This window comes from Solea solea, chromosome 21, assembly GCF_958295425.1.
Source record: "Solea solea chromosome 21, fSolSol10.1, whole genome shotgun sequence".
Lineage (NCBI taxonomy): Eukaryota > Metazoa > Chordata > Actinopteri > Pleuronectiformes > Soleidae > Solea > Solea solea.
In genome coordinates, this window is record NC_081154.1 from 19,584,374 (window position 1) to 19,611,333 (window position 26,960).

The window sequence follows — 26,960 nt, forward strand, 5'->3', positions numbered from 1 at the left end:
AATAAGTGAAAACACGCATAAAAAAGAGTTGTAAATACGGAAATAAATCAATAAAAGAATAAAAACCACATTGATGATACATTTATTAAATGTATTTTTGTATTTATTTATTCTTTCTTTCTTTTATTATTCTCTAATTTCTCCTCCTCTCACTTCCTGTTTCATCGCTGTTTGTGAGACAAACAGGTGAAACGCTGCCACCTGCTGGACGTTCACCGTAAACACACCCACTTTACTCTGCGTTCCGACTGGTCCGTCGCGAGCCAATCGCATCCTTTGTTGACAAGCCGAACCGGAAGTTCGTATTTTGAGGACACAGGAAGCTGAAGCGGAGCAGCTAGCTTGTTTGTGCCCAGCGGCTAAAGATGTGTGTGTGTGTGTTATGACGTCATTGAGAAGTTACACGTCATAGTTTTACGTTAACCAGCGAGTGTCACGCATCGCCGCGGTTCGCGGTAGCTGCGACGATGCTGTGTTTGCGTGGAAAAGCGGCGAAAACGTCGGTTTCTTTACGGAAGGTAAGCTAACGGAGAAGCTAACAGGCTGACGTTAGCACGGAGTCTCTGGCATGTTGAAAGTATTTCATATTTCTTATTTGGTTTAATGAACAGAAAACACGTAATAATGTGTTTTTTCCCGTCTCTTCAGCGGTAAATTCACGTTATTAATTCATTTTTTAAACGTTTACCTTTTTAAATTAAAGGTTAAATGAAAGTTCGGGTCAAAACTCAATGTCATTTCTTATTTCTTACATTTTTCACATACATTTCTGTTCTTTTATGACGTTATCTATGTATTTTAATCACGTTTATTATTAAATATACAAATTGTATTTTTATGTTGTAGACTAGATGTGATTCTTACATGGGTAAAATTATGGCTGACTATTGATCATTAATCGATTTCTAAACAAATCTTCAACCGATTTTAATTTTATTAATCCCCTAAGGGAAATTATTCCTCTGCATTGGACCCATCCTAGAATTAGGAGCAGTGGGGGTTGGGTACCTTGCTCAGGGGTACCCCAGCCTTTTTGGCCGGCTGGGGATTTGAACCGGCGACAAGCCGAGTTCCCTATCCACTTGGCCACGGGCTGCTTTTAATGTATTTTCATTCATGAGTAAAAGTTTTATGATTTTCAGCGTCTAAAATAAGAATATATTCTGATTTCTTTAAAACTGAATAAAATAAAAAATTTCGACAGATTAATGAATTACATGAATAATAGTGAGTGACAGTTCTAGTCACTTTTTCCTTTTGTTTTAATCAAAATTCAAATAAATGTATTAATTTCGGCTGCAGCTACTGATGAAAGCTGAAAATGACAGAAACTAGAAAATATTGAACATTTAAGAAGCTAAAGTTCTGACGAACACTTTGTTGTTTTCCAGCTGTGTGTCCTCTCACTGCTGCAGCGCCCCCTGCAGTCCTGGAACAGCACTGCTCGCAGTCTCTCTTCTAAACCTCCTCCACCTCTTACGCCCGACTCCTCTGAGTGTGAACCTGGTTCTCTTGACCAGGTTCCACCGCCCACTCCCACTCACTGTTGCATGAGCGGCTGTCACAACTGCGTGTGGATCGCTCACGCCGAGCAGCTGCTCGCGTTCTACCACGACGGAGGCGACCGGGCGATCGCCGCCATCGAGGAGAGCGTCATTGACGAGAACCTTAAAACGTACTTGAAGATGGAGATCAGACTCCTGAAGAAGACGTGACGTGTTTTACCTCCACATCTGCGCACGCTTCAGAAGACTGACACTGACTCCACGACTGAGGACGGATTTTAGCCACTTTATAAAAGACTAAACTTATAAAATCACGTCTTTTTCTCACTGTGAGACAGACTTTTCCAACAGGAACAGTGGTTTGTAAACCACTCACTCTCCCACACCAAACCCCATAGAGAACATCAGTGATTTTAACATCACACACACACACAGGAGTTGTTGATCCACTGCTGCCTCCATCACTAAGTTCTAATGTCTTATTTTAATGAATTCGGCATTTGATACTGTATATGTGATTTAGACCAGCGGCTCCTGTGTTGAGCTTTGGTGTGGGAGAGTGAGTGCTTTACCGACATAGATTTTAATTACAGTCGTTTGTAACAAACACAGGAGTTCAACAGAAAATGTGTTCATTTGATTTGTGTGTGTTTTTTTCTTGAATTCAAGCACATTTTTATTTATGAAGTTAAAATATATTTATTTATGTGTGATTCTATTTAAGAGTTTTATTTAAATTCTGTTTCTGAATTTTATTTTTTCAGGAATAAATGTTTCTTTCTTCCAGAAAAGATCACTTTTTCCTGCCCTTTGTTTCACTGCAGCAGCAGAATGAGCCACCGGAGGGCGCCGGACACTAACTGATGTCATGTCTAAAAAAACATGTTATTAATATAAACTATTTTTAAATGATGTTATTAGCTAAAGACTTTTCTGGAATGGTTTAAAGATGCAGCTCCCCCTTGTGGTGCTTCAGCGTTAATCACTAGGACTGTATGTTGGTGAATATTTTTATCGCGATGCGTGACAATAATATCGTACGTCTTTGATCTCGCTGAGACATCACTCGCTCGCGTTTCTCTGAGATGTCACCCTGACCCCTGACCCTGATCTCCTCACACTGACTCAGCACTGAAATCCTGTGATTATAATGATGAGCCAGCACTTTTTCTCTCTCTGTGTGTGTGTGTGTCTCAGACCGTCCAGTTCTTCTTTTGATCTGGTTTGTCCAGAGGATTATAATCTCACTGACCACTGTGACGCGATGGAAACACACAGATTACTGTCAGCTGACCTGTGTGTGTGTGTGTTCTCTCGTGTCCATTTGAGGACTTCCAGTCGTTTCTGTGGCTCCTCTTCTGTTCCTGATGACATCGGGGGGGGGCGGAGCCTGGGGTTTGTACACCTGTTACCTTTGTTTGTGTGTGTGTGTGTTTTATCATTTTAAATTGGTAAAGTGACATTTAATACATTAATTAAAACTTATGTTTGCACATTTGTTTTGGGGACACAAAAACCATCACCTGCGTCCCATATGTGGGCCCTGACCCAGTGTTTGTGAACCACTGAGTTAGATGAGTGAGGTTTTCAGTCGTTGGCGGTGGATAATGCTGTAAACGCATGATTATTATTATTGTTATTATCATTATTATTATTAGGGCACGAGCACTAATGCCAGGTGCTGAAACGGCTCTCTAGCGCCCCCTCAGGTGAAAACAGAGGCAAAATTAAGTTCCATCAAGTTTCCCGAAACTCAGTGTGTAGATGTTATCGACCAAGACGAACAGAAAAGTCCACCGTAACCATGGCCTCAACTCAACAGGAAGTCGGCCATTTACGCCCGACGTAAACGAGCAAAAGGTCGATTCAAACGTGAGGTCATGACAGCGTGCAGTCCTAGTTATTGTTATCATTATTACACAGGAGCACTATTATTGCACCACTTTAAATGTTGTATTTTTCACGTTCAAAACAGACCAAAATCCAGACTTAAATCTGGGTTCATCAGGTCTTTTCTGAAGCTGAACCATGGAAATGACTCCGCCTCTGAACGTTTGAACTCATGTTTAAAGACTCCGCCTCTTCTCTGTGGCTTCACATCAGGAGAATATATCAGATATATCAGACATGAGTCATTATATTATCAAAATGATTATTTTTGCCATCTTTAAATAAAGAAACCACAGAAGTGTGCTGTGACAGAGAGGGGGCGCTCTCCTCTGACACACAGCTTTACTTTAGACTGTAACTGTGTAGTAGAAGGTAATAAAATGCTTATAATGTAGTTATTAACATGTAATAACTTGATATCACATCAAACACAACTTTGCTCGTGTGTCCTCGTAAACAAACTGCACTAGGTGTTGACGTGAGGAGGAGGAGGAGGAGGGGGAGGAGGAGGCGTCTTCTTCCTAATCCTCTGCAGAGCTGAGAATATAAGAGGGGCCCGGAGCGGCAGCGGCCCCCACAGCAGGAGCCTAGCATAGAAGTCCACTCATCTGTGTCCGCCTGTCTTTCACCAGCAGCCGGTGAGTACACCTCTGCACCTCTGCACCACCGCGCGCCGCCACAGCCTCAAACGACACAAACAGACATTTATTCAAAATGAAAAACAATCTGAGAATGTGAGAAACTCTCAAAACAGGTCTTTGTTTTCTTTAAGACATTTGGATTTGACTAAACTGTTGTTTTCACTTGTTACTGATAATTAAAGTTTAAAGTATAATCTGTAATATTGAGACAAAGGGCAAAACTTTGAGAGATACATTTTCTAATTTTCAGGAAACAAAACAAATATTTCCTCCAGTAAAATAAGTGAAATATTCTTTAATTCATTAAAAAATTTCTTGTTTGGAGAAAAACAAGAACCTTCAGAAATTTAAGACATTCTGTCGTGCAGTTAATATTTTTACTTAAAATTAGACTTTCTTTACTTCATTAAGCTGATAATTATATAAACAGTATTGTGGTTTATTTTTCACTCATTCACTCTTATTACTCTTCATGCTGCTGTGATAAAGTTTTATCTTCTACAGTTTGAAGACTTAATAACAATATTAACCATTTTAATGTCGTGGATCACATTAATAATGCTATGATTTATATTTACTTTTACTAGATTTTAATTTTTTTTTTAATTACGAGAGACTTTATTTTCCTTTAAAACTGCGTACACAATGTAAACAGTGTGTGTAACATTGTAAATATATATATATATATATATAATGTATGTATATATGTGTGTGTATATGTATATAATTGTGTGTCTGGCACAGTTAAGTGGATTAACATGAGACGTCTAATGAGAGCAGAGCTGTAAAGCTGATTAAAATCAGACTTAATATAAAATGAATAATAAATTAACTTTAAATAAATAAATGTAAAGTGATTTTAGGGGAAGTTAACTTCATGATTGTCTAATTTAATGAAGGAGAAATGACTTTTATTTCATTTTGTGTGTTTTAACACAGTAAGATTTACGTCGTGATATTCACCGCTGAGCCACATGAGGGCGCTCGTTCATCTTACACCTCAGTCGTGGGTTTTTTGTCCTAATTATCCGCGTTGGTTTATCCACATATTTAAAATTTCACTTAGTGAACAGATTAGCCAACATTAGCTTAGCATATCTTAATTATGAAATGACAATAATGTTTAGCTAATGTTAGTCAAACTGTAGGGACGTTAGCGCGGGATGAAAGTGAACTGAAAACAAAACACGGACGTTAACATATTTTTAACGTATGGCAGCTAAAGTTAGCCAAGCTACCAACTGCTAGGGACGCTAGCATGAACATGAACCGAGCGCTATGTTAAAAACAAAGTTATGGTTAGCAAACAGGCCGCAGCTAAAGTAAGCCACATTTTCACCTGTGAGTGGGTGAGTTGTCTTTCAACTGGAAGGTTGCCGGTTCAATTCCTGGCTCTGCTCGTCTACATGTGTCCTTGAGTTAAGCCCATGTTGCAGCTCATCAAGACGACCAACTCTTCTTCTTCTTCTTCTTCTGATTTTATTTGGTAGTAACGAGCAACAAAGAGAGTTAAAGTACTGATATGTGAATTTTACTGGGTATTAGTGTGATGAATAAATTTTATACTAATAGTTATGGTTATTAAGTTAACAGTTAATCTGACTGTGTACGTGTGAATTTGACTGAAACTGTTTTTATGTTTTGTTTGTTTTAATGGATGCTAGTTTGGCTAAAATCTTGTTTCTGTGATTTAACTTTTTCACCTTTTTTATGTTTCACAAACATAACAAACTGTTGCTTTACGTGCTAGCTTACCTGATAGTTTAGCTAACTTTAGCTAAAGTCCTTGTAGCTTAGCTCACAGGTGATAGTTTAGCTAACTTTAGCTAAAGTCCTTGTAGCTTAGCTCACAGGTGATAGTTTAGCTAACTTTAGCTAAAGTCCTTGTAGCTTAGCTCACAGGTGATAGTTTAGCTAACTTTAGCTAAAGTCCTTGTAGCTTAGCCCACAGGTGATAGTTTGGCTAAATGAAGATATAATCTGTTCATTCAGTCATTTACACATTCATTCACTCACACATGGCCTTAACTGTCTTTGCTCAAGGACACATGTAGACGAGCAGAGCCAGGAATTGAACCCTCAACCTTCCAGTTGAAAGACAACGTGCTCTACCACTGAGCCACTTACTTAAGTAATATTATAAAAAGTGACTTTCTGGTAAGAAGACACTTGAGGTACTTAATAAAAGACTGTAAATAACCTCAGGAAATATAATAAATGAAATAAAATAAAACGGCGTGTTACAGTGAATGACAGTAGAGTTAGTGACGTTATTGGGTTTAGAAACACGTGGCGTCCATGTTTGACGGTCAAGACTCTGTGTCTGTGGAACGAGAGGATTGTCTGTTCAGACACTCGCTGCACGGTCAGCATATAATCTGTAATCTGCTGTCTGTCCTTGTTTTAATGAGATTACACAGGAGGGGGTGTTGCTTATTAACTTGAGCCGGGGGATTATGAGGAAATTGGGTCGTCCTTGCACACAGGACACACACACACTCACACACAGGACAAACACTCACACACTGGACACACACACACACACACACACAGTCAGACGCTCAGTTACGTGGGATCTGAGCGTAAATCCTGCTGCTGCTCGTCACATCAGAGCGAGGATTAGAGTGTGAAGGTCACGCAGAGGTGATTTCACAGCCCCACACATCCTATATCAAAGCGTGCGGTTTGATCGGGAATGGTGTCACAGTGTCGTCATACTTTCACTTCGAGACGTGGTTGAAACTTTAAACGGATCATGAGACGTGAGACTTTTCAAAGTTTGGATAAATATAAAGTTTTTTTAAACAATCACAGTTTACGTTTTCTACTTTTATAATGAGTGTGTATTGCGTGCGTTGAGGTCCATGAAAATAATGACACAAATCTCTGAACAAACTCACACAGACACTTTCTACATACACGCGTTGCTGTGGTTGTCGTCTAACCCTGTGTGTTGTTGTCATTTTCATTCAAATCACCTAAAAGAGAGTTCTGCTCAAAGCTCTCATTCACTCCCATGTTAAAACTCTGCTCTGGAGATTTTAAAACTGTCGTTTCTCTGTCAGTTCACAGAAGTAAATGTGGGAGTGGCTTAAAGCCTCCCGACGCTCACACACCAAACATTTACTCTCTGTCATCAACCAACTTTAAAACACGCTGCTTTCTCTGTTTCTCACTGGTTTTTGACTGTTACAACCAGGTGTTTGGAAGGGGGAGGGGCATCAGGGTGTGGGAGTTGTAAAGGTTGTTTACTCCGCTGCCCAGGTCCTGTTCTACAGTTCATTGTTTTTTAACGTTTTTCTCTCTCGATAAATCAAAGGTGTCCTCACCATCACCACGACGACGACACATCACAGAGGTGAATCCAGAGCCACAGCCTGCACTCAGGTCATATAACCTGCTCCAACATGAACCTCGAGCCCAAAGCGGAGATCAAGTCGGCCACGCGTGTGAGCGGAGGCCCCGCCACGCCACGCAAAGGACCGCCCAAGTTCAAGCAGAGGCAGACCCGTCAGTTCAAGAGCAAGCCTCCAAAAAAAGGAATCCAGGGGTGGGTCTCAAAAGTGTCTCACTTTGACTTTCTTATTTTTGAGACATTATGTTAAAGTTTAAAGATTTTAGCCTCTTAACAAGAGAGTGAGTAAAGAACACGTTCACGTCTTTATCTCACTGTGAGACTTTTCCAACCGCTCACTCTCCCACACCAAGAGAGAAAACCAGTGATTGTAGCTGCGGACACACAGGAGCTGCTGGTCCTCTGCTGCCTCGTGTGGTCACTTTGTGTCACTGAGGTCAACGTGAACAAAGGATTTCAAAAGCCGAAGTGATGGAGGCAGCAGAGTGTGTGTGTGTGATGTTAAAATCACTGATCTTCTCTGTGGACTTTGGTGTGGGAGAGTGAGCGCTTTACAAACCTCCGATTTCCCTCCTGACAGCCATGTTTTGTGTTTCACGCTGATGTTGAGCAGCAGGGGGCGCTCACAGTTCAGTCAGAATCATAAACAATGCTGTTTTTTCTTTTTTTTGTGTATTTATTTTTATTGTTTTCGTAAACAAAGGAATAGATACATATTAACAGTGGTTGGTGGTGCAGTACAGAACAGTACAGGCGACTTGACAGAGGATTGTAACATGCAGTAACAGGACATAAGACAAAAATATGGCACAGCGACAGAAAAGCACAAGTTCAGTTGTTAGACATTAAATGGAGAAAAGGTTGCCAGGTTTTAGAGAAACATTCCTCTTTAGCAGACATAGTGTAGCTGGTTTTCTCCAGCTCTCTCAGCCACATTTCAAATTGGGAGACCTTTCAGATTTCCAAGATCGTGAGATTAACTTTCTGGCTAACAGCGTTGGCTTCACAACTACTCTTCACACTATCTGGATTGGCCACCCCGAACAATACGGTGAATGGGTCTGAGTGAAAAACTCAAATAAGGAACCACAGAATGATTGTAACTTATGACATGACAAAAATAAGTGGGGTTGATGTTCCCTCTTCAACAATGCTGTTTTTTCTTTGCAGCTTTGGTGACGATATCCCTGGCATGGAGGGCTTAGGCACAGGTGAGGTGGCCTCTCTTTGTAAAACACATGTCGTTGTTTTTATGGCCGGAGCGCTCGCGTCACGTCTCCGTTTGTTTTCTGTCTTTTTCCCGCAGACATCACCGTCATCTGCCCCTGGGAAGCCTTCAATCACCTGGAGCTGCACGAGCTGGCCCAGTACGGCATCATCTGAGCCTCGGAGCGTCCTCCTGCCATCACACTCCAAAACCACCTGCCTCCGTCTCCCAGCTCCACGTGTTGGAACTGTTCCACACAAACAAACTGTAACAAGACAAAAAAATGGAAAAAGAGAAAAATATTCTACAAAAAAACAACAGCTTCCCCTGGATTCATCTTCTTCTTCATCATCTTCTTCACACAGAATGTTTAGAATCTGTTCTCATGATTCTCTTGACTTCCTCTCTTCTGTCCCTCCTCCTTTCTTCTTCTCTTCCTCACAGAAACGATCGAAGCACGGCAAACCTCGCGTTGAGTAAAAGTGACAAACCCGTGAACGTGGGTAGGTTCCCGCGTCACGGAAAATATTAAAACAGACAAAAAAGGGCATGTTTTCTGTAGAGAGTGGAGACCAGAACGTCGACATCTGCTTCACCACGACACATAAAACCCTGTTTCCCTCGAAATGTCATTGAACCTGATTTTGATGTCAAAAAGACGACTTTAAAACTCAAATCTCTTGGTTTCACATTAGCGTTGCAGCTTATTTCTCCCTTGTATTATATGAATGTATATGAAAGTATATATTTTTTATTTCTTATACTTTCACACAGTAATAAATCATGTCTGTATGTTCCTTGACCGTAGCTCACATTTGTAGAGTTTTTTTTATCATTGTTATATTTAATATTTTGGCTTTAGTTTTGAGTCAAAAAAACATTCATGACTAAAGTTTCGTTCACTGTTTAAACTGTAATTTATTGATTTATTTGAGGTCGATCAAAGCTGACGGATGTGAACACGTGTGTCGTGGAGTTTTGTCGTCTCTACAGGAACGAGGGGAAAAAAATAAAACATAAAAACAGGAAAAGAGACAGTGATTTATTTTGATTTTGATTTATTCATGTATCAGTTAGAGTGTTATAAGTGTGTGGCCTGAAAGTGACTTTATTATTTATTTATTTAATTTTAAACCTGAAAATTTAAACAAATATCGCTGTGTTTACTGTGTGTAAACACACATTTGTAAAGTGACAGTTTGGATTTGATGTTTGTGTGTGTGTGTTCGTACAAGTATTTGATTAATAAAACATCGTAGACTTATAGGAAGGTATTGCTATTTATTTCATCCATTTAAAATAGATATTATATTTACAGGAAAACTAGCGCAGTACATCGTATCTATGATGCGATTTAGTGATATATTTGTCGCATTTCTAATTTAAACAACGTCAAAGTGGTCACTGCTAATGAAACCTGCTGAGTTTGAAGTCTGTCAAGTGAACCATTGGACAGATATTTGAATAAAACACTTGCTCTGGCCAGTTTGTGTGTCTGGGCAGCCATAGAAAATGGCGGCACAAGATGGCCGCCCTCAAAAAGCAAGGCCCTCGACTAAAGTTTATATAAAAGGCTTAAAGCTACAGAATAGCTTTATTTTGAAAGTGATTACACACTCATACAATCTTACATGTGATCAAAGTCATCAAAGGGGAGCGCTCTGTTAGAAATGGGGCATGTTGTTTAGCGATTAAAAGGTAAACGGACGTTCCTTGACTTTACGGAGACGGTTGTAAGGTCACTTAGAGAAAATTTAATGTACGAAAATATTATTCAATTTGTTGGTGTTTTGTGAAGCTTAAACTTAGGCTTTAATGCTTTTTAAAATGGAATACTATTCCTTTCATCTTTAAAGGCGTGTACAGTTAGTTATAAAGAGAATGGTGACTCTAATATTTCCACACATTTATTTTTTCGCCTTGATCCTTTTTTGATGCTCCAGAACTCCAGAAACTAATAAAAACGAAGGTACGGAGGGCCCCGCCCATTTAAAACAAACATATCCATGTGTAGTGATATCGTAAATCGCGATTATTTAGGTCAGAAGAATGTTTTAGTGTGACACGATACTACAGAAGACAAGGCGGAACGTTTGTTTTGTTTGTTTTTTGTCCACGGCTTGTTTCGCCCGTGCTCGGCTGCAGTGAGGGACCGGCGGTGGTGAATCGGGTCGGTCGGTCACCAATGTCTGCTACACCCGGTGTTTGAGTTGCGGGATGGAAGTTTCGCGAACACACGCACTGTCACTGTAACGCTGCGCGTACTTTCTGTGCGGTTCTGTGCGCGAAACGAGACGAAGTCTGCGGGGAGAAGTGACCCCGAACGGCGACATGGCTGATAATATCGTGAGTACAATGACATCCGCTGCTGGACGATGCTAACGCTGTTAGCCGCCGGAGTCCGGAGTGATGAGGCAGCACAATTAGCTCGGCTGCTAACGTTAGCCGGCTATCACTACCACCATAATAGACTGTGGGGCCTGTTTCGCTAACCGGCTGATGTTAGCTCTCTACGTAGCTTACATAGCCGCTGGATAATAATAATAAAAGAGGAAAGCTAACGGTGTAGCAACACAAAGATAAAAACCGTGTCATTACCGTGTTTTTAGCTCCCATGGCAAAAAACAGACACGGAATATGAGGTCTGTGTGTGAAATGAAAGACATTGTTGACTCGGTCTTTATGTTGTGTTTTTATTGTCACTAAATGATGTGTAGATATTATATTAAAGCTCGTCGAGCTAATGTTAACACTAGTTTATGCACTGTCATCGTTGTCACAATGTCCTGTCACCACTGTGTGTGTGGTAGGCTGTGAGGACACATTTTCATTTTGTGGGGACATTTCGTGTGATCCTCAAATGCTCTGGACTTCCTTTCTTTAAAATCCTGACTACTTTGTTCCTAGCAGCAGAAAATGTCACTTTACCCAAAAACTGCTGAAATATACATATCAAATGTTAGTAATATTTTTGAGAGTTGAACCTTTTAAAAGTCCTGTATGTTTACACAACAAAAAACTACAATAACTTCCATAGAATACATTTGAAGGAGAATATGATTATAATAATTAGGTCCTGAGATGAGTCAATAGCAGAAAATGTCACCTTCATCACACACACATGAGTTGTTGATCCACTGCTGCCTCCATCATGAAGTTCAAAGGTCTTTTTGTATGAATTTGGCTTTTTGAAATTTCATTTAGACTTCAACTCAGTGACACAACGTGACCACACGAGGCAGCAGTAGACCAGCAGCTCCTGTGTCCCCATGAGCTAAAATAACTGATATTCTCTATGGATTTTGGTGTGTGAGAGTGAGTGGTTTACAAACTTCAGTTTCTTGTTGGAAAAATGTATCTCGTAGACTTAAGTTGACATTGAGGTGATTTCATGAGGTGACTAAAGTAGCTTAAATCAGTTTTTCCTCGTGACAGTAATGGGACATGTTAGTATTCTCACTGCTCAGCAAACAGACTTTGTTTTTCTTATTCTGCTCATGTCTCTGGACACGCAAATCAGACTTGAGAACACTCGCAATTAACAGCGTTGACACTGGTCTGCCTGAAATGACCTGAGTGAAATGTCCTTAATGACACTGAAGATGAGCTGCTGTCTGTGTGTTTGTGTCTCATCAGATCGTCCGGGTTCAGTCCCCAGATGGAATGAGGAAGATTCCTTCAACCAAGCGGGAGACAGCTGCTGCTTTTCTCAAGAAGGTACCGTGTGTGTGTGTGTGTGTGTGTGTGTGTGTGTGTGTGTGTGTGTGTGTCAAGGTCATAGAATAATCTAACAAATATTAGTAAACGGATGAAGCAACACGACTGTGTCATGTAAATACAAGATTGTACATTTCCAGTGACTTCAGCTCTTCTTCATTCATCAAAGCTCATTAAACTTATTTATATAGTGTTGACGGTGTGTTAGAAATGGAAAATAATGTTTAATAATGCGTTATTTATGACTTCCTAAATACTAAAGCGGTTTGTGTGTTGTGTGTGTGATTTTTCAGCTTCTTAAATGTGAATATCTTCTGGTTTCTTTGCTCCATATAACAAAGAAATCATTAAAACCAGGTTTGATCAACATTTTATGAACCAAACTCATAAATTCATAGAGAAAATATTTGGCAGAGACTTCTAAAGACAAATGGCTGCAGTAAAGTTTTGAGGTGGTTTGAAGCTTCAAAAACAGTTTTATTGAAGAAAAATCAACGTGTTATTAATTATTTCCTGATCAGAGAGTTTAGGTTGGTTTCATATCTCTGCTCTAAGATTTATTGATTTTTAATCAATTACCACTTTTTAAAAATAATTAAAACCAGTTCCTGTGGTTTTTCAGCTTGTAACAAAGAAATCATGTGGACATTTGAGAACTTCATCATTTCCAGGTTTGACAAACACTGATCAGTATTTTTAGGACATTTTATGAACCAAACAACAATCAAGAAAACAGCTGATAGTCGCAGCCTTACTTCAACTAGCCATTCATTTCATTATCGATTCATGTGTTGATGATTTTCTTGATTAATTGAGTTCTTATTTGGTCCAGAAAATGTTGATCAAACCTGGAAATGATGATGTTTTAATGATTTCTTTGTTTTATGGAGCAAATAAACCAGAAAATATTCACATTTAAGCAGCTAAAAAATCTTGTTTTAATGATCAATCAAGTATAAAGTAATTGATTATTGATAGCAGCCCTATTGCAAAGAATTGATTAAATTAAATATTTGGTTATATTCGTATCTTCACTGTGAATATAGAGTAGATTTAGTGTTGCACATGAATCTGGTCTCAACCTCTGCTTTCTTTGGTCCCAGTCATTTATAATTGAACGTTTGTGTGTAGCATCGGTGCAGCACAGTGTCGTATTTCCCTGAGTTTTCCTCGCGTTTGCTCATCGTTCATTTATGAAGCCGTGAAGGCAGCGCCAGAGCAGCTCAGTCAATAAAAAATGAAACGCAGACGAAATACAAGAGTTTAATTCCTAAAAGTATGATTATAATCCCCACTGTGCTGCACATCATTAAAAATGCACGGATGCAGATCAATGATGGAAGGAATCATTTTCAGTCTGAACCCATGATGGAGAAAACTACAGATTAATATACACTTTCACACAAATGGCTTGGTTCATAAAATGTAAAAAAATGTCGATCAAACATCTTGTTTTTGTCCTCAAACACAAAATGATTGAGTTTTTAATGATTTCTTTGTTTTATGGAGCAAAGAAAGTTTAATAAAGTTATAGTCATTAACAGGTTATAAACATGTTGTTATTCATGTGGCAGACGATCGTTGTACCTTCTAATCAAACTCCTTTTCCTCCTTTCTCTTTCTTTTCTGTATTCCTCTCCTTCCTGTTCCTCTAACATCTTTCTTCCTCTCCTCTTCTACCTCCTCTTCTTTCTCCTCTTTCCTTCTCTTTCTTCTTTCCTCTTCCTCGCCTTCCCCCCCTTATGTCCTCTTCTTCTTCTTGTTTTCCACAGGTGGCCAAAGAGTTTGGCTTTAACACCAATGGATTCTCTGTTTACCTGAACCGCGACAAAACCGGAGAGATTCTGTCTCAGAACAAAGCTCTGAGTCTGCTGAAGATCAAGTGAGTCCACACGCACACCCACAGGTCAGGGGTCAGCAGTGAGTCCACACACACACACACACACACACACTGTTTAGGTCAGGGGTTAGGGGTCAGCAGTGAGTCTGTCCACACTGTCAAAGCTGTAGAAGAAGAACATGATGTTTCGAGCACTGCTGTGTTTTGCTGAGTCATCTCACCTGCAGAGTCAATATTGATCCTGTGTCTCTGCAAGAAAAAAACTGCTGAGTCGTTTATTCAAACTTAATTATGTATTGCTTGTGTTTTGTCAGACTCTTCTGATGTCCAGTTAATGTGGAAATCATGTGTTTTTAAACAAAGTAAAGTCACATGGCTGTTTTCAGAGCATCAGATCGTCGTTCTTCTCTCTGCAGGCACGGTGACATGCTGTATCTGGTCCCGTCTGGAGCGTCCACCTCCTCCTCTGGAGAGGTGATGGACACGGCCCTGCCGCACACCTCCTCCTCCTCCTCCTCGCTACCGTCCGTGTCGTCGTCCTCCTCCCTGATGTCCCGCTCCTCCTCCGCCCCGCAGGTCCAGGAGGAGGACGAGATCGACCAGTATCTGACCAAACAGGACGGCAAGATCTACAGGAACAGAGATCCACAGCTGTGAGACAAACAACAGCGACACGGTTATTTTTTTTTTTTAAAGAACGGGTTCACTCTTGATTCTCACGCGTGGTCTGGTTCTTACAGGTGTCGTCATGGTGCTCTGGGTAAATGTGTGCACTGTGTTCCATTAGAGGTGAGAACACTCGCTCTGCTCCTCACCTGCTGAAGTCAACGTGACTCTCTGATGATCTGATCTGCATCGTTTCTCTTTCAGCCTTTTGATGAAGATTATCTGAATCACCTGGACCCACCGGTCAAGCACATGTCATTCCACGCATACCTTCGCAAACTGACTGGCGGGTCTGATAAGTGAGTTTGTTTTTTGATTCAGTTAAAATACACATGTTTGTGTTCTCTGTAACCGTGTTGTTGGTGTCCTGCAGAGGGAAGTTTGCTGCTCTCGAAAACATCAGCTGTAAAATCAAGTCTGGCTGTGACGTTCACCCTCCGTGGCCTGAGGGAATCTGCACCAAGTGTCAGCCCAGCGCCATCATCCTCAACAGACAGGTACGCACGTCACGTGAGGTAACGTTCAGTGTGATGATGAGAAGAACACAGCTGAAGCTTCTTCCTTTTCTTCTTCTCCTCTCAGAAATACAGACACGTGGACAACATCATGTTCGAGAACAACACCATTGCCAACAGCTTCCTGGACTTCTGGAGGAAGACGGGCAGTCAGAGGGTGGGGCTCCTGTACGGCAAATACACGGAGCACACGGACATCCCGCTGGGCATCAGAGCCGAGGTGGCCGCCATCTACGAACCTCCACAGGTCAGACTCTTCTTCTCGCCGCTGCGTCTTCATTCTGAGACACATCTGTGACGTCTGTGGCTCAGAGCGCCAACGTTCACTCTGTGGTGATGATACAACACTGGGGTTATATGATGGGATTTGTTGAGATATCTCTGAGGTGTCAGGGTGCACACGGGTCCTTGAAATCCCTGAAAAAAGATTCAAGGCCCTTTTTTGGAAATCACCTTAAATACAGTAGACATGGGTCATTGAACTTTGTGCAAGAAAGAAGTGAAGTTGACATTTACTTGTTTGTTACGACGCCAACTACTGTTTCATGCCCTGCATTGCTTCATATACAAAGACTAGCTCCAAACTAACTCATAGTGGTGACTCAGCATTTTTTGAACATACATGTGACAGATTCCTCATATTGGAACCTTCCAAATGAATATGACCTGTGACCCTGTAAACAGTCAGACCCCTTGTATGTCCGTCTTTCTGTCTGTAAACCACCTTTGAGTTTAATGAAGTTGGGGATTTTATGATGAGAAAATAAGTTGATTAATAGGAGATGTAGAAATAATCTCTCTCTCTCCTTCATTCTAATATCATGTGTCTGATGCACTGATTGTTGACATCTGTTATTTTTCACCACTCTGTTACAGACTGCCACTCAGAACAGTCTGGAGCTGCTGGAAGATCCCAAAGCTGCAGCTGTGGATGAAATTGCTGCCAAACTGGGGCTTTGCAAGGTCAGTTTCAGTTTGACTCCGCCCCCTCACTGGCCTCAGACCAGCCCTCCTGTTATTGTATGGAATATTCCACCATTCCATTATTCACTTATTCACAAAAAGTCCATGAAAAGTTACTGTGAAAAGGGTCAAATGTGGGTCAGTTGTTACCACTAGGTGGCAGCAGCAGCATTGTCTTTAGTCCTCACCTGTGTCCTCTCTCCTGGTTCTCAGGTGGGCTGGATCTTTACAGACCTGCTCTCCGAGGACACGAGGATAGGCACCGTCCGCTACACGAGGAACAAGGTGAGGACACGGCAGCTCACTCAGAGATCGAGTCATGTGATCGTTCTCCTTCATGCGTCACATGTTTGTTCTCACCTGTGTCAGGACTCACACTACCTGAGCTCAGAGGAGTGCATCATGGCCGGATACTTCCAGAACCAACACTCCAACCCCTGCAGACTTTCCCGAGACGGATTCTTTGGATCCAAGTTTGTGACAGTGGTGGCTTCAGGTGAGGAGGTTCACCACTTTAGATCTGAGTCAGGAGGAGAGGAGGTTCACCACTTTAGATCTGAGTCAGGAGGAGGAGAGGAGGTTCACCACTTTAGATCTGAGTCAGGAGGAGGAGAGGAGGTTCACCACTTTAGATCTGAGTCAGGAGGAGAGGAGGTTTACCACTTTATATCTGAGTCAGGAGGAGGAGAGGAGGTTCACCACTTTAGATCTGAGTCAGGAGGAGAGGAGGTTTACCACTTTATATCTGAGTCAGGAGGAGGAGAGGAGGTTCACCACTTTAGATCTGAGTCAGGAGGAGAGGAGGTTTACCACTTTATATCTGAGTCAGGAGGAGGAGACAAGGAGGTTCTCTACTTTATATCTGAGTCAAGAGGAGGAGAGGAGGTTCACCACTTTAGATCTGAGTCAGGAGGAGAGGAGGTTTACCACTTTATATCTGAGTCAGGAGGAGGAGACAAGGAGGTTCTCTACTTTATATCTGAGTCAAGAGGAGGAGAGGAGGTTCACCACTTTAGATCTGAGTCAGGAGGAGAGGAGGTTTACCACTTTATATCTGAGTCAGGAGGAGGAGACAAGGAGGTTCTCTACTTTATATCTGAGTCAAGAGGAGGAGAGGAGGTTCACCACTTTAGATCTGAGTCAGGAGGAGAGGAGGTTTACCACTTTATATCTGAGTCAGGAGGTTCTCTACTTTATATCTGAGTCAGAAGGAGGGTCACATGTGAACGTTTGTTATGAAAATATTTTTTTTAAAGAATTCTGAGATTAAAGTCAGAAATCTAAATTTAAAAAAAGTCAGAATTATTTATTAAAAATGCTGTAAAAGTACAAAGTAAAGGTTTGATGATTATTATTATTATTGATCACTGTAGTGATCTTTATGCACTGGTAATGGATCAGTGTCTCATCTTTTACTGTTCTGAAGCTGCTGCTGTTCCCTCCTCACTGCGGCTCACTTAATATTGAATAAACATATACAGTAAATGTGTATATATAAGTGTATATGTTTGTGTTGGTGTTGAACAGTGTGATAGAAGCCACATGTTCTCTGTGGTTTATTAATGCTCAGCGATGACCTCATCGCTTCACTCTGCACTAATGATGCTCGTGCAGCAGCCAGCGCTGATGTCAGAGTGTTTTACTGTCACACGTGCAAAGACAAACGAGCTGCACATGTGAAGCTGGAGATTCTGAAAATGATATCATGATGTTTCACCGTCTTTGTCGTGTCTGTTTGTTTGTTGTTATTTTTAACCTTTCTTACACTGACTTTGTTTGTCGTGAATGCAGATCCAGAAAAAAACAAAGTGAACTAAAAAAGAAAACGTGTTCTGTCAGTTTTTCTCTCGATGCTCCGTCTAAAGCCCTGAACATCACTAACAATGTCTGGAGTTGATTTTTAAAGAGAAACTTGCGCCAATCGCTTGTTCCTCGTCCAAACGAATGACTCGGCGCTCGTCTGCGTGCTCTCGTGTGCAGGAAGTCCAGACAACCAGGTGCACTTTGAAGGATACCAGGTGTCCAATCAGTGCATGGCGCTGGTGCGAGACGAGTGCCTGCTGCCCTGCAAAGACGCCCCCGAGCTGGGCTACGCCAAAGAGTCCAGCCCCGAGCAGTACGTCCCAGATGTCTTCTACAAGGTCAGAGGTCACACGTGCAGCCGTCGCTGCTGTGTTGTTGTTTCTGAGGAAAAAAGGGTGTGAGAGATTCTCTCTGTCTTCATCCCACAGGACAAAGACAAGTTTGGAAATGACGTCACGTTTCTTGCGCGGCCTCTTCCTGTGGAGTATCTCATCATCGATGTGAGAGAAAAGTGTTTCACACACTCGACACATGCGTGTGTTTAAGCAGCGTCTTAATGTTCTGCTTCCTGTCTTTTAAAGATCACAACCACGTTCCCAAAGGATCCTCAGTACACGTTCCGCTCCACTCAGCCCTTCCACATCGAGAACCGGGACATTATCGGAGAGACACAAGTAAGTGAGAGAGAGAGAGAGAGACATTGTACATACGTGGTTCTACAAAAACACAAACAAGGACTTGGACAGAGACACGTCTGACGTGTGTGACGTTTGCATGTTTTTGTCCAGGACTTCCACAGTTTAGCGACGTACCTGTCCCAGTGCACCTCGTCATCGTTCCTGGACGTGGTGTCGGACTTCCACCTGCTCCTCTTCCTCGTCACCAACGAAGTCATGCCTCTGAGAGTAAGCTCCGCCTCCTCTGCGTCTGCGAGGGCGTTTCTCTCTCTGACCTGGTGTAAAAACATCGTCTGTGGTTGTTTTTGCAGGACAGCATCGGGCTGCTCCTTGAAGCCGTGAGAACTTCCAACGAGGACCTGGCTCAGACCTGGAAGAAGTCTGAGCAGTGGGCCACCATCGAGCAGCTGTGCAGTGAGTCCCCGTCCCACATCGTCACTCTGCTGCCCTGAAAACCACTAAAGTTCACTATTCTTCTCTTCCCTCCTCAGGTACGGTGGGCGGGCAGCCGTCCAGCTCCGGTTACGCGGCGATGGGCGGAGACTCGGCTCCGGCGTCTTCCTCGTCCATGTGGTCGTGTCTTCACTGCACTTTCATGAACCAGCCTGGCACTGAGCACTGTGAAATGTGCAGCCTGCCCCGCACTTAAACAACAACAACAACAAAGCCCCGCCCTGTTTCCACAAACCCCGCTCCCACCTCTCCACAAACCCCACCCACAGCCCTCTGACATCACCGCTCCTGGACCAGCCGGCTGCCGCTTCTGGATTTGCTCTCATTGGCCTCGTGCTTGTCAAAGCCTCTGGCCCCTCCCACTTGAGCGGTTGCTGTGGCAACAGACAGACGCAGCTGTTTACGTTTAAATCCATCTTCTTTTTTAATCCCTCGTTCCAGCAGCGGCTGACGTTTCGGAAAGCACTTTGGACCGAGGCTCTTTTCCGTCACTAACCCCGCCCCCCCACCACCATAACAAAATCCTGATGTGATGTCTCAGGAAAGGGCCGGACGTTCTCTGGCGTCAGGGCCCCGCCCACTCTCACCACGTCTTCTGGAAAGTTTTGCTGTGTTTGGAAACGTTTTATTTAATTCAGCCTGGGTTTTTTTTTGGTTTTTTTTGTCCAATTTTTTTTTAAATAAAAAGACAAAAAAAATCGGATAGTTGCGATAACTTAAAAATTCTGAATCTTTGGCGTGGAACTCGGCTTTTTCTAGAACCTTCGTACAATCATCGGTCAAATCTCAGAGTTATTCTGAGTTTATCTTCAGTGTAAAATAACGTAAACAATTTAAAAACGGGCAGTTTCACAACTTTTTTTGTGGTTTGAACTTGAACATACGCAACATGTAGCTAATTTAAAATCTGTGTGGTTTTCCTCTCGTCACACGTCGTCGTCTCGTCGTTGTTTTCCCGTTTTTTGACACGCTTCACTCAACCTGAGAGCAAAAAAAAAATACGTTAAAGCTATAATCTGTTAACGAATTTCTCCACACATCGACATCTGCGTACCGGCGTGGATTTAGAGGGAAGGCGACATTTGTACGTCACCAGGATTCGCAAAGCATGGAAACACTGTAATTTTGGACCAAGTTCCTCAAAGGTTTACGCTATTTGTTTTGTTTACACATTAATTTTGGTGAAATTACCCTTTAACAGATCACAGTCCGCCGGGATAGCATCTGGTTAAAATTGTTTTTTATTCACTTCCATTTCCTCTGTGAAATTTTCGCGAATTGAACTTTACCAAATAATTTGCCTGTCATTGAATGTGTCCCGCGTTCTCCAGAATTCATTCCCGTTTTTGTGTGAATTCGCGCTGCCAATGCAAATCTGGCGTCTGTGTTTTCTACATAAAATTTAAGAGCTACAACAAATAAACGACTAATTTCACGGATTTCCATCCCGTTTTGATCTAAGCCGCCGATGTTTGTTATCGAGTTTATCTTTAAAAACCCCAGCACACGTCTGTTTACGTGATTTTCTTTTTTGTTTGTTTTCTGCAAAAGAAAACAAAAAAATGGAGTCACTGAAAATAAGTCGACGTAAACCGGCCTCGTTGTTGTCATGGAAACGAGCTTCTCAGGTTTCCTCTGCGTTCGTACGTAAGAACGGCTTTTTCTCGCAAATTAAATGAATCTATTTCCACGTTAAAATAAAAACGGTACAACAAATTAACGACTCATTTCACAAATTTCCATCACGTTTTGATTTACGCCACCGATGTTTGTCAAGGAAACGAGCGAAGGAGCCTCTCTGTTTGTCATGATGAGTCGCGATCTGCAGGTTTAACGATATTTATGAGACGTTTAAAGTTGATGAAGTGACAAGATTTTAGTCGTAGTTTCATTTTGAGAAATGTTTGGATTTCTTTTTTTTTTTCTTTGATGTCGTTCTTCTAGCCCCTCCCCCTTCCTGTGTGTGTTAATCACTTGAGAGCGACTCCTCTGACGTCACAGTAATGACTGCACAGCGCTGACTGTTTCCTGTGTGGTTTTTTTCTTTTGTACTCGTTCTGCTCGTCGCGTCGCGGCTGAGTTCACGACGGACGCCGTCGTCTGCTCTTCATCTGGATTTCAAACAAAATTATAGAGAGAAAAAAAAATCTAAAAAATGAATAAAAAATAAACAAAAAAATGTTTTTTGCACATCATGTCATTGGTTCCTGTTTGTTTATATAAAGAATAGAACAGAATTCACATGCCGTCACAATTTGACAGCGTTCCTCTTAACGAAAGACTCGGCCTATAAAGTCTACAATGATTTCAGTCTACGATGTCGTTGAGAACATATTTCACGTCTTTATCTCACTGTTACACAGACTTTTCCAACAGGAAACTGAAGTTTGTAAACCACTCACTCTCCCACACCAAGAAAACCACTGATTTTAACATCACAGCACACAGGAGTTGTTGATCCCCTGATGCCTCAATCACTAAGTTCAAATGTCTTATTTTATCACTTTGGCTTTTAAAATCCTTCATTTAGACTTAACTTAGTGACACAAAGTGACCACAAGGGGCAGCAGCTCCCGTGTCCCTGTGAGCTAATATCACTGGTTTTCTCTATGGGGTTTGGTGTGTTGCTTTGATGGACTTCTCTCAGCGTGATCGATCATATCAAAGTCAAAAAAGCTTTTATATGTTGATGATGATAAATTGCTTTTTTTTTTGCTAACTCTTTTCCCCAATGCTGTTGCCGTGGCAGCAGGGTGAATTTCAGTGTAAATTGAGAATCCAAAGCTGCTGCTGGCAAACTGCGTATAAATGCAACGTTTAGAGGAGTGAGTGAAGAATAAAAAAAAGACACGATGCGTGATTTTCTGTTGTGAAAAGACCGTAAACAGCTCGTTTTTCCCCACAGTCTGTGAACCTAACACGACTTCTCTACCTGTCGTTGAACACATGTGCTGCTGTGGTCAGACAGGTGGAGTCCAGATGAAGAGCAGGAATGTGAAACATCAAACAGCCTCAAACTCCCAGAGGACTCAGGTCGAGGTGCCCTGTCCAAACCCACGCTCCTTTAGAGGCATAATTCAGCCTTTTTGTGTGTGGTTGTATGAGGTACTGACACACACACACACACCGGTGATGCCCCCTGCTGCTGAGAAACAAATCAAACTCACTTCATAAAATCTACGTCATTTTAAGTCTATGGTGTCTTAAGAACGTGTTCACGTCTTTATCTCACTGTGACACAGACTTTTCCAACAGGAAACTGAAGTTTGTAAACCACTCACTCTCCCACACCAAACCTCATAGAGAAAATCAGTGATTTTAACATCACACACACCGGAGTTGTTGATCCACTGCTGCCTCCATCACTAACTTGATATGTGTGATTCTGTCAATTCGGCGTTTAAAATCCTTTGTTCAGATTAACCTCAGTGACACAGAGTGACCACACGAGGCAGCAGTAGACCAGCAGCTCCTGTGTCCCGCGAGCTAAAATCACTGATTTTCTCTATGAGGTTTGGTGTGGGAGAGTGAGTGGTTTAAAAACTTCACTTTCCTGTTGGAAAAGTCATTAAAGTTTATGTTGTAACATCATTGAAAAACCAAAACATTGTGTGTGAAGCTAATGTGGGTGTGTCCCACTGAGGACCCGCCCTCCTCTGATAAAAACCTCTGCTCTCAAACTCTCAGCTTCACTCTCGTCTGTTTCTCTCTCTCTGCTGGTTGTTGTTTTATTTCAGCTGTGACTTTTTGTTGTTGTTGTTGTTGTTTGATCAGTGAACGATGAAACCTGCAGCACTTCTCTTCTTCTTGTCTGCTTTGATTCTGTCTGTGGCTCCGAAACCAAAAATAATCCACAGACCTGAGTGGGATTTAAGGAAGGAGGGTAAGCAGCAGCAGCACACACATTCACACACACTCACACACACTAACACACACTAACACACTCACACTCACTCTTGTCACTGATTAGATTTTTTCTAATATTAAGAGGAATCACATATTTTGCACCTTTTTGCTTTGCGCCACATGTGTTCCATGAGCCACCGCTTGAACTCCCACCCTGGATGTACGAGCGTCTCAGTCTGCATGTTTTTTTTCTTTAACGTGTCCATCTGTCCGTCTCCTGTGTGTCTTCTGGGTCTCTCTGTGTTCTGCAGTGGACAAAGTGACCAGCAGGGGGTGCTCTAACCTCACTCTGGTCCTGGACAACTGGAAGTTCGCCATCATGACGCAGGTCAAAGATCTTCTGCTGCACGACCACAACACCGTGCTGCCAGACTACGCAAGGTGACCGCGATCTGTACGATTCTTAAGTTCAGGAAAACTAAAATTCTGGACTAAAAGAAATGTTTGAAAATTGTGTCAATAACGATACAAAATAACTTTCTTGATCCAAAATTTTATGAACTGTAACTTTGGATTTTTTTTTACTTTAGCTAAAACATTTCACATTTCACTAGCATTAAAAAAATTATCAAAATGTTAAAAATGTTGTTTCAAAAATGTTAGTAATGTTAAAAAAATGTCTTTTAATGTTTTTACATTAAAAAAAATCAAATTTTGTAACATTACAAAAATGTAATGCCAAAAAATTCACGACTTTTTAAAAAAACAAAACACTTATATAATGGTTTTTTTAAATGTCTTTTAATGTTTTTATCATGTGACGAAAAACAAAAATTCAAATCCAAAATGTGACGTTGTAAAGAAATGTTTTAAGTTTAGCTAAAATATTTTCAAATTTTTTTTTGAACATTCTTTATTTAAAATGATGCATATAAAAAACAACATCAGAGAGAAAACAAAAACGAAAAACAATTAGTGTCTCGGAAAACATACAAACCTAGTCAAGATCTACTACACATTTGGACATCCCATATAAATTAAACCCTGAATAGGGGGGTGGAAGTACATTCGACAGGCGACCCCCACAAAATGACAAAAACAGACACAGCTACTTACCACAAGCCACAAAACCAAAAACAAGTCCATTTTAACCTGGAGTTTTGCCGTTATCTTCTCCATTAAATTAACTTTCTTTTGCCTCCCTCGCCATTGTTGAAGGGTGGGAGTTAGGGGCCTGAGCCAGGACAGGGTTATCATCTTCCTTGCCACAACTAGAAGAATCTGTAATAGCTGGACTTTCCTTGTCCCTATATCTTCCCCTGGGGTCAAACCCAGTATATAATGTAATGTAATTATTTATGTCGTATTTTGAAGTATCTCATTTTTAATTTCCAATTGAATTCCTTCCACATGGACTATGAGTGACTTTATGACCCTGCCCACACACCACCTCCCACTCCTCATCTTCAATAACAACATTCATTTCTAACTCCCACTTTTCTTTTATATCTAAAGAGTTTTCTGAGAAATGTGTTCGTAAATGTTTATATATATTGGATACCAACTTCCTCTTACTATTCTTCTCTATACATTTCACCAGAAAATGTTCTAAAGGTGATGGTTGTTGTTTCAAAGCACTGTATTCAATGTGCGACAAAAAGTAATCCCTCAATTGTAAATACCTATAGAAATCCTTAGAACACAATCCATATTTATCTTGTAATTGCTTAAACGATTTAAGTATTTCTCCATCAAACATCTGGTTTAAGGTTATTAATCCTTTCTTTGCCCATGTCTGGAACCCAGCATCCAACTTGTTTGGCAAAAAATCAACGATCTAAGATATTTTTACTGCTCGTGATATTGTTTTTTTTCCTCACCAGAGACGAAACCCTATGGCTACAAATAATCCATTCATTTTCAATATTTAGATCTCTCCATTTCTTTTGTTCCATAAATGACATCGTCTCAAGTGGTACTAGCGGGCACGCATGGTTCTCTAATCCAATCCAATTTGTTTCCTTGTCTTGTACAAGCCATTCCAGCATCGAGTTGTGCCGCCCAATAGTATAATTTCAGGCTAGGCAAATTAAGGCCCCTTTCCTTTGAGCTTAAGAGCAACTTCTGTCCAGAATTCTAGGTTTTCTCTTTTGCTAAATGAAAGCAGAAATCATTTTATCCAACACTTTGAAGTTGGAAGCCGGTATCCAAACAGGCAGCGATTGAAGGAGGTATGACAATCGAGGAAGTATATTCATCCTCACTGTTTCAATTCTACCTAGGAGGGACAAAGGGACAATCTCCCATCGAGTCAAGTCTGATTTTATTTGTGTGATCAGCCTGCCATCATTTTCATTAAATAATTGTAAAGTTGCGTTGTAATCATTATGCCTAAGTATCTGAATCCCCTACTAGACCAATTAAATGTAACTTCTTTATCTAACTCCGTTGGCCACTTTCCTTTCCATATTTCCCCAAATTCTGCTAGACAGAACAAAAGCACTGGAATTGAATTCAAGGGGTCAGTAATATACATTTGTGGCCAAAGGTTTTGAGAATGACACAAATATTACATTTTCACAGGGTCTGCTCCTTCAGGGTTTTTGTCAGATGCTTCTATGGTATACTGAAATATAATAACAAGCATTTCATAAGTATCAAAAGCTTTTATTGACAATTACACTGAGTTCATGCAACAAGTCAATCTTTGCAGTGTTGACCCTTCTTTTTCAAGACCTCTGCAATTCTCCCTGGCATGCTGTCAATCAACTTCTGGACCAAATCCTGACTGATGGCAGTCCATTCTTGCATAATCAATGCTTGGAGTTTGTCAGAATTTGTGGGTTTTTGTTTGTCCACCCGTCTCTCGAGGATTGACCACAAGTTGGCAATGGGATTAAGATCCGGGGAGTTTCCTGGACAAAATCTTAATGTTTTGTTCCCCAAGCCATTTAGTTATTACTTTTGCTTTATGACAAGGTGCTCCATCATGCTAGAAAAGGCATTGTTCATCACCAAACTGCTCTTGGATGGTTGGGAGAAGTTGCTCTCGGAGGACGTTCTGGTACCATACTTTACTCATGGCTGTGTTTTTAGGCAAGATTGTGAGAGAGCCCACTCCCTTGACTGAGAAGCAACCCCACACATGAATGGTCTCAGGATGCTTTACTTTTGGCATGAGACAGGACTGATGGTAGCGCTCACCTCGTCTTCTCCAAACAAGCTTTTTTCCAGATGCCCCAAACAATTGGAAAGGGGATTCATCAGAGAAAATGACTTTAGCCCAGTCCTCAGCAGTCCAATCCCTGTACCTTTTGCAGAATATCAGTCTGTCCCTGATTTTTCTTCTGGAGAGAAGTGGCTCCTTTGCTGCCCTTCTTGACACCAGGCCTTCCTCCAAAAGTCTTCGCCTCACTGTGCGTGCAGATGCACTCACACCTGCCTGCTGCCATTCCTGAGCAAGCGCTGCACCGGTGGTGGCCCGATCCTGCAGCTGAAACAACTTTAGGAGACAGTCCTGGCGCTTGCTGGACTTTCTTGTGCGTCCTGGAGCCTGTTTGGCAACAATGCAGTGGAAATGTTTTTTTGGGGATAAAGTTTATTTTCAAGGCAAAGAGGGACTTTGCAATTAATTGCAATTGAGCTGATCACTCCTCATAACATTCTGAAGTATATGCAAATAGCCATTATAAAAACGGAAGCAGCAGACTTTGTGAAAATTGAAGTTTGTGTCATTCTCAAAACTTTTGGCCACGAATGTACAGAATAACATCATCCGCATATAGCGAGATTTTATGAGTCACCTCAGCTACTGATACTCCTTGAATTCTAGGGTCTGCTCTGATCATTTCTGCCAAGGGTTCAATGCTAATAGCGAATAGT

General features: G+C 41.4%; 3 protein-coding genes across 4 annotated transcripts; all 3 read left to right on the forward strand.

The window, feature by feature from the left end:
• Positions 1-299: 299 nt before the first annotated feature.
• oxld1 (oxidoreductase-like domain containing 1) lies at positions 300-3,686 on the forward strand. The gene is made up of 2 exons (XM_058621210.1): positions 300-518; positions 1,392-3,686. The coding sequence occupies exons 1-2, from the start codon at positions 468-470 to the stop codon at positions 1,713-1,715; spliced, it is 375 nt and encodes a 124-aa protein (XP_058477193.1). The 5' UTR covers positions 300-467; the 3' UTR covers positions 1,716-3,686.
• A 214-nt stretch (positions 3,687-3,900) lies between these two features.
• pde6gb (phosphodiesterase 6G, cGMP-specific, rod, gamma, paralog b) lies at positions 3,901-9,862 on the forward strand. The gene is made up of 4 exons (XM_058621191.1): positions 3,901-4,033; positions 7,356-7,586; positions 8,562-8,602; positions 8,698-9,862. Exons 2-4 carry the CDS (start codon positions 7,444-7,446, stop codon positions 8,772-8,774), a joined length of 261 nt encoding a protein of 86 aa, XP_058477174.1. The 5' UTR covers positions 3,901-4,033; positions 7,356-7,443; the 3' UTR covers positions 8,775-9,862.
• Positions 9,863-10,589: 727 nt separating this feature from the next.
• Positions 10,590-21,422, forward strand: nploc4 (NPL4 homolog, ubiquitin recognition factor). Of its 2 annotated transcripts, XM_058621225.1 has the most exons (17): positions 10,608-10,944; positions 12,235-12,315; positions 14,088-14,197; positions 14,572-14,808; positions 14,896-14,944; positions 15,026-15,120; positions 15,195-15,318; positions 15,404-15,583; positions 16,213-16,299; positions 16,513-16,584; positions 16,669-16,795; positions 18,280-18,440; positions 18,531-18,602; positions 18,684-18,776; positions 18,891-19,007; positions 19,091-19,193; positions 19,271-21,422. In XM_058621225.1, exons 1-17 carry the CDS (start codon positions 10,930-10,932, stop codon positions 19,426-19,428), a joined length of 1,881 nt encoding a protein of 626 aa, XP_058477208.1. In that variant the 5' UTR covers positions 10,608-10,929; the 3' UTR covers positions 19,429-21,422. The 2 variants fall into 2 exon arrangements, with proteins under 2 accessions (XP_058477209.1, XP_058477208.1); XM_058621226.1 differs by lacking the exons at positions 18,280-18,440; positions 18,531-18,602; positions 18,684-18,776; ... (1 more) ...; positions 19,091-19,193; positions 19,271-21,422 and adding exons at positions 16,918-17,379; positions 17,483-18,250 and having other exon boundaries at positions 10,590-10,944; positions 16,669-16,839.
• Positions 21,423-26,960: the final 5,538 nt, after the last annotated feature.